Raw genomic sequence first — 8,235 nt, 5'->3', positions numbered from 1 at the left:
TAGAGACGCAATAAATTAAGTAATAATTGATGGGCTATACAAGCAAAGGTCTTTTCTATAATCTTAAAATATGTATAGATGGAGAGATTTGGAGACTCGAACTTAAAATCTTTCTACTCTTTAACAAAAGACCAAAAAAGCTACCCATGATTTGCTCTAATGAATGCTCATTGGTTATTGATGAATTGTAAGAATGCATATTTATGCGTAATATACCAACATTAATGTAAAATCTACAATTTAAAGCCACCCATGTAAAATAAGAGTAAATTATTAATCTTAAATTAATAATGTATAGATGGAGAGATTTGAAGACTCAAACTTGAAATCTCACAACTCTTTAATGAAAGATCAAAAAAGGAACCCATGATTAGCTCTAATGGATGCTCATTAGTTATTGGTGAATTGAAAGAATATATATTTATGAGTAATATACTAACATTAATGTAAAATCTACTATTTTAAGCCAACCATGTATAATAATAGTAAATTATTAACCTTAAATTAATAATTATAAAACTGTCATTTAATGCAAATCCTAATTATATTAGACCGATCTTCAAAAAATTGTAATAAAAGCAAATGCCAACTTTAATCCTCAATTCAAATAAGGATTTCAAAATCAATTGGTCCTATCCGACTATCCTGATAGTATTAGGATTTTAGAATCCTTAACCCAATCAATTTTGAACTAGGGACCGCCCCCTGCCTAATACTCTCCTATATATATACACTCCACTGAAAAACGATCAGCAAATTTCTTCAACTGCCGAAGAAAAACAATGTCAACCTTATTCTCTTCTTCTTTAATCGAAATTCCGCATCCAACCCATTATAGATACCGTGTCTCCCTTAGTTCTCAGCAGGAAAATCAAGACAATGACCGATTTTCCAGACCGGCAATGATAACGCTGATTTTCCACAGGTTCGATGTCTATCAGCGGTACGAGCGGTCGCTTGATGTCCTTCTACCCGAATTGTCTGTTCCCAGAGAGCAAAGATTTGCCTATGTACCCGCCTGTGATTATGGAGAATCGGCAGAAGGACCTGAATGTGAGATCATGACTGCCATGGAAATCCCACCAAACGTTGTCAATCAAGTTGGCTCTGAGGTTAGGAGAGCTTGTAGTGGCACTGACGCATCGATTTTCGCCGACATATACATAGCACAGGTCCATCAACAAGTAGTTGCTTATGATGATGATGATGATGATGATGCTAGCGATCCGTTGATGGAAGACGTTGGAACAATCCCTGCTTCCAAAGCATCCATTGATGGGTTAACAAGACTAAGGTTTCATCAGGGGCCTGATGAGCCTGGAGTCACTTGTGTTGTTTGCTTGGAAGAGCTTGAAGAGGAGGATGATCTGATTGAGCTGCCATGCTCCCACCTTTATCATGAAGGTTGCATTGTTAAGTGGCTGTTGTCTAGCCACCTTTGTCCGCTTTGTCGTTACCAGATGCCCACCGAGCAGTCCCGACTCTGTCCTTATTGCGGCACTTATGCCCACTGACCAGTGATCAACCACAAATTAACTTTTGTTCCTAGATATATATAATGAAGCTAGGGACAAAAAAGGTTTGTTGGTTGGATCATGGAATTGACATTGGAATTTGTGATTGCAATCCTAGTTGACTAAATATGCTTGTTGACATGCTTTAATCACGATATTGCCTCCTGGACAACTATACATAAATTGTTACCGTTGCTTCAATTTGTTGGAGTGTTTAATTCATGGGCAGACTCAGGCTGGGGTGTCCATGGTTGGTTCGCACACCTATGCGCATAAATCTTTGCTGGAAACATTGGATGAATTGTGAGAGGATTGTGGTTTCCTGGAATACTATGATCAATGGAATTTGACAGGAGGATGGAAGGGCGTGCTTAGTTGGACTTCCATGATAAATAGGTACCTTTTGAATGGTGATATGAGAAGTGGCTTCACACTCTGTTGGAGCATAAAAGGATACGACTTCATTGATTGATATGTATGCAAATATTTGTTGCGATTGAAGCAACTAAGCAAATGCTATAAGAAAGGGTGGAACCTGATGGTGCAACATTGAAGAGTCTACTACTGGTCTACTATATATGCCATTCTTGCTGATTTGCAGCCGGCAAATAATATTTAGGGCCTGTTTGGTTTAATTGTTGAATACAACTGATAGCTGTTAGCTAATAACTGTACTGTTAGCTGATAGCTGATGATAATTGTTTTATGTTAAGTGTTTGATAAAATTATGTTTAGTTGTTGCTGTTGATATGTGAAATGACTAATAAGAATATATATCATATAATTTATTTTATTATTTAAATAAATGTAAAATTATAAATTTATTACATTATATTATCTATTTTATTATTAAATTAAATATATAATTATTAAATTAATATATTATATTATTTAAATAAATATATAATTATTAATCTTTTATATTATATCATTTATTTTATTATTGAAATAAGAAAATAATTATTTTTTAAGATAATTAAATAATTTTAAAAATATAGATAAAATAATAAAATAATTATTATTGTTAATAGAAAATTTTATAATTAATTTTAAGTTTTTAGATATAAATAAATATTTTATATTTTATGTTATTAATAAAAAATATTTTAACAAAGTTGAAATACGTTAATTAAAATGTTAAAATTATAAATAAAAAAATAAAAATATTAATAATATTAATTTTCAAGTTAAATAAAAAAGGATAATATGGTCAAAATAAAAAACAATACTAAATCAGCTATCAGCCGATGAGAAACAGCTCTAAAAATAGATCTGATACAAATTGCAGCTTATGGGTATCATATCAGTTGCCCATCAGCTATCAGCTCTATTTTTTTAAGTTTGCCAAATACTATAATTTGCCTATTTGGGTGTCTATCAGCTATCATCCAACAGGTAAACCAAACACTCCCTTAGTGTTACATAACGAGGTCTTAGCAACTTTGCACCCTTCAGGAATTGAAGTTGCTACAAGTCTAGTTGATATATATACTTGAAGTGCGAATTAGAGCCTGTTTGACATTATTGTTAAAATTGTTATTGAGAAAAATATTTTTTTAAAGTATATTAGTTAAATAATATTAAAAAATAATTTAAAATTAAATTTAATAAGTGTTAGTCATAAGAACATTTTTTCTTTTCAAACCATTTTTTCTGATAACATTTAAAAATTTTTTTTTTTCGAAAGTAATTTTGATCCTCTAATCTCAATGCCAAACAAATCCTTTGTCTGTTCACCAGATTCTTAATGTTATCCCCCATTGCTGCTAAGGAAAAGTTTGTATAGAGTGTAATAATAGCTAGTTATGGAATGGAGAGACTGCAGCATTTATTATTTCTTTTTCTCAAAGATCAAGCATTCATTGAAAAGCCTTAAATAGGCAGAGATAAGTTTACAAAGTATAGTTGAGCCAACACATTACAGTGGAAGTTAGTGTTATGTAAAAATTTAGATGATCTAATTTTAACTGGTTAAATTTAATATGAATAAAATAAATTAAATGATAAGTTCGATGAGTATTAATGTAAATAACCCATCAATATAGTCTATAAATTATACCATTGTGCCAACTCATGAACTCAATGTTAAACTGTATGGTGTAGCCAAGCAATTACATACGACTATGCATGAGGTATATACGATGGACTCTGAACAATACAAGTCATTTTTTCTCAATCCCTCCTCGCATCCTAATGATATTCGTCAAGTCTGAGTTATCGTCAAGATCGAGTTGCTTTTGTCAAATTCTTTTCCTTTCTCCTTAAATTTCCCTGATACAAGTATAACACTTTATTCAACTAGTTTTCTAGATACCAGTTTCCATTAACCTCGCTTGTCAAACCAGATCTTCTCTTGACAGATTATGCAAGTTCTTAGACACATTTCAGAGACTAAAATCTTTACTTATTAATTAGGTAGGAAATTAGTCTTACAGCCTTCTGCCATTGTCCCTTTTTTGTTCGCAAAGGATGAGAATTATCTATTACTATAAGCAATAGGCGACTTCTATGCTGCTGCGCTGTCATTTTCTTCTTCTCTAGTCTTCCAGCCACTTTTTTTTTTAATTTTTTTTATAAGAAAAAATTTATTTATAATAATATCCAAGACAAATTTATTATGCACCATCGATTAAAACTCGGTTAACCCAACTTAGGACAATGCATTATAAGTGAAAAAACCTGGAGAAATAGAATATAAAATAGTCCAGCAATTCAAAAAAACATGTCAGACCAAGTGCAACCAATAGGATTACAAAATCAGAGGACTGCTTGAAACTACAGCACTAATACAACAAAAAGAAAACGGTCCCTTGCTGAAAAGAGAAACAGGTGAAGCGGTGGTGGAGCTGGGTTGACCAGGTGGTATACCGTAGAGATTGTGGGTGAGAGAAAATTGTCCGAGTCGTGAGGTTGGAAGCATAAAAAGCCTTTCGTTTGAATGACAAGGGAAAAGTTTCACTGATGGAAAGGTTTCTTAGATGTTCTTTTTTGTCGTTGGTTAACAACGGGGAGAAGTTTTCTCTCTGACAAGGGAAATGCTTCCCTCTCCAGGCTGTTTTGAACTATAGGGAAGAAATCTTTTGCAGCGATGATTTAGTCTTCATCTTAACTTGATCCTTCTTATATATATAAGTGAGAAAATAGGATAAACAACTTCATACTTCTGCTCAATTTCCTCATGATCTAAGCCACTGCAGCTGTGATGGGGTAAATTAAAGAAACAAGATATGATATTAGGGTGTGTATAGTTTATTATTATAAATGTACTATTACATATTTAATTACACATAAACATATAATTGTATTAAAATTATATAATATATCTAAAAAATATGAACAATACTTATAAAATTGATTTTTGCTTCATTCTTTTGTTTGATACAATTTAATACAATTTTCAATTCAATTATTGATAAAAAAAAAAAAATAAATCGTCTTAAATGGTAAAAGAAGTTGGGACCAATCTTCTTTAGTTTTTATAATATCAATTTTTATGAATTATGCACACCCTATCATCAATACTAAATAAAATAAAGATAAGAAAAAAATATTAATAATTGTTTTCTCAAAAAAAAATTTTAATAATGCAAATATCCATCTAATTAATTACTGTGAACAAAAATTTAATTAATTAATATATAATGCTAGCACTATAATAACAATTTTTAGGTAATCATAATTATAATATATATATATATATATATATATATATATATATATATATATATATATATATATGAAAATAAATTAATTAGATTTAGGTTATGAATGGTGGTGGTTTGACTAGGATCTAATAGGTATGTCTATTTTGATAGAAATTGGTTTAAGGTGTATACTCTCTTTGAACGGCCAACAACAATAATTTTGGGTATTCTTAAAATAAAAGAAAAAAAAAAAAGCAGAATTGTTTCAATTTAGTCTTGACCCATTGTTTTGAGATTTTTTTTTTTTTAACCTTTAGATTTAGAGTTTTTTAAGAGGAAAAAAAAAATATATTGCACTAATAAATCCTAGCCATTAATTTTTTAGAGTTTTACTTTTTAGCCCATAAATTTAGGGCATTCAAAAAGAAGAAAAGTAAATTTTGTACCAATTAATCTTAGCTAATAAATTGTTTTAGGTTTCATTTTTAGCCTTAGATTTAGGGCTTTTTAGAAAAAAAAAATTATATTAATTAATCCTAGCCATTAATTTTTTTGGGCTTTATTTTTTAGCCTTTAGATTTAATTTTTTAAAAAAATAAAAAAACAAAATTTGTACCAATTAATCATAGCCATTAATTTTATAGGGTTTCACTTTAGATTAAGGGCTTTTCAAGAGAAGGAAAAAAAAATTGTACGAATAAATCTTGGCCTTCGATTTGGGGCTTTTAGAAAGTTATTAAAAAAACAAAATTGTCTTAATTTAATCCCTACCCTTCACTTTTACACTTTAAATCCCCACTATTAAAACTAAGGCTCTAAAACTTTATAAATAGCCCTTTTTTTTCTCATTTGTAAAAGAGGAGTAGAAAAGGCCAACAAAAAAATAATAATAATCAAGAGAAAATTAATTATTGCCTTCTTTCTTATTAGTCATCATTTCATGTTTGAAACTGCCAAATATCGACTAGTCCCTTTTCATGTCCCTTTGGCATCCAAACATCTAGCTTTAAGGGCTCTAAAAGATAATTATTCTCAAAAACTCATAGCATAAAATGAAATTATAAAAAAGTAAAGAAACGGAAAGCTATGAACTATGACTTGTATTTTATCAAGATCAAAATTCAAGTCTCAAATTCTTGATAAATAAAAGCTGTATCAAATTTATAACAACTTTGGTTCCTAAAAAGGGAACATACTCTACACATACAATTGAAAAAAAAAATGCAATTTCAGCTATGCATCTAGTTAAAAGAAATGATAAGAGAATAAGATATGAAGTTTAAAAGAGAGGAGCAGAGTCAGCTAGAAAAAAAAAATATAGTTCAAAGTTGAAGCAAAAAGTCACATAAAGGCAGGTGTATACCAAGTAATTTGTGTACTCTTATATACATAAAGTCCAAAGGACCATTCTCAAGGCAACATGCCAAACACATAGAAGCAATATAAAGAACTATTCTCAAGGGAAATCATATGACTTTACCTCGCTAAGTTCTATCAATGTGTTCATATTTTTTAACATAGAATGTATTTAGGGTATTCTTTATAAGCTTCTAACAAATTAATAAAGCACAGTTTTCTGGTTCTATTGCAATATTATAACAAGATATGATAATAATCATTAGTAAACCATAAAAACAACAAACAACTATGGTGCTATAAGTATATTTTACAGAAACAAAGAGATTAATTTCTCCTTGCATTCATATTCAAATCATAATAGAATAAATTCAAACAAGGGAGATGAATGCAATGTCACACATCGAATAGCAGCTATGAAAAATTAATACACAAAAGAAGTCTAATTGCTTTACTATTCAATCAAGAACGTACTCAAAACCATCTAGAATACCAATCTTGAAACACATCAAATGAATAGAGGTTAAAAGTGACTTTTCAAAAAGAAATTTAAGAGAAACAAACTTCATGTCTCTCATATTAACCAAAAAAATAATTTGAACAAAAAATGAGCATTGGGGGCTTTTTGGCAACGGAGAACACATATATGGGTGTGTACATTTAGTTGTCATGTGGGTGGATGGAGAGAGATGTGAAGGTCTAGAATAAAAAAGGAGGAGCCTGCAAAGGTGTTTTCTAAAATTAAAATGAGTTTTACTATTGAGGAAGTAAGTCTTCAATGGTCTAATGAGGAAGAATGTGAAAGGTGAAATGGGTTTATGGAAGCTAGGTTGGATAGGCAAATAAGAATGAAAACATGCAGGTGTGTGAGGGAAAAGGGTGTTAGAAAGATGTTCTTGATGTTCTATGAGTCAGATAAAGGTGGATCAAGTGAGGTTTGAGTGTCAAAGGGCCAAGGGATGCTATGTAGGCTTGGTTCAGATGCTATGGAGGTGAAGGAATAATCTTAGGTTGGGGGATGCAGGTATTGCGTGCTTATGGTGTTTTGGGTGTACTCTAGTTTTATGGTTATGGTGATGATGAAGGTGAAATGCCCAAGTAGAGTGAGAGTGTAATACTATTCATTTGATATTGTTCTCCTCTTCTATGGGTAATGGATGTTAAATTTAGGTAATGGATTTGCAAGATAAGAAAGAGAGTACTAGGTGGGTTAGTTAACCACCGTTCCGATGCCTAAGTTTATAATGGGAACTAGACTATGAAAGGATAGGATTCATTAATTAGCACACATACCTGAAAGCCCTTATATAGGCTTCAATGTAGATACCTGCTAAGATTAGGAGTTAGTAGTTGAGTGGGACTAGGAGTCCATCTTGTTTGAGAGTCTTGATGGATATCTTATGATCCTTATCTTGTAAAGTGATCCGAGTATTATGCGTACAGTTGGGCGAGTATGAGTATCCCATGGTTAGTTGGTTTGGGTGTTCGAGTATCCCATGGTTACTTGTTATTCGTTACTATTTTGGTAATTGTAGCATCATTATTCTCTCCATGAATATCCAAGTATTTTAGGCACGGTATCCTTCCAAAATAATTCTTCTTTTTACGATGAAATGTCTGCTGTACTATCTGCTTAGGTGGCATCAATTGACTAGTGAAAGGTGGAAAGACTTGATATGATCTACCATTTGGATATTCGCATAATAATTATTGTAGCATGG

The 8,235-nt window shown here is 31.1% G+C and overlaps 1 protein-coding gene across 1 annotated transcript; it reads left to right on the top strand.

Annotated features, from left to right (window-relative positions):
• The first annotated feature begins 782 nt into the window (after positions 1-782).
• On the top strand, positions 783-1,514 carry LOC110659328 (uncharacterized RING finger protein P32A8.03c-like). The gene has a single exon (XM_021817205.2). It carries the CDS (start codon positions 783-785, stop codon positions 1,512-1,514), a length of 732 nt encoding a protein of 243 aa, XP_021672897.2.
• The last annotated feature ends 6,721 nt before the right edge of the window (positions 1,515-8,235 follow it).

This window comes from Hevea brasiliensis, chromosome 17 (assembly GCF_030052815.1).
Source record: "Hevea brasiliensis isolate MT/VB/25A 57/8 chromosome 17, ASM3005281v1, whole genome shotgun sequence".
Taxonomy (NCBI): domain Eukaryota; kingdom Viridiplantae; phylum Streptophyta; class Magnoliopsida; order Malpighiales; family Euphorbiaceae; genus Hevea; species Hevea brasiliensis.
This window is presented reverse-complemented; position numbering and strand designations above follow the sequence as displayed.

Coding starts and splice junctions, on each gene's coding strand:
- LOC110659328 (XM_021817205.2), top strand. CDS start 783: ATGTCAACCTTATTCTCTTCTTCTTTAATCGAAATTCCGCATCCAACC.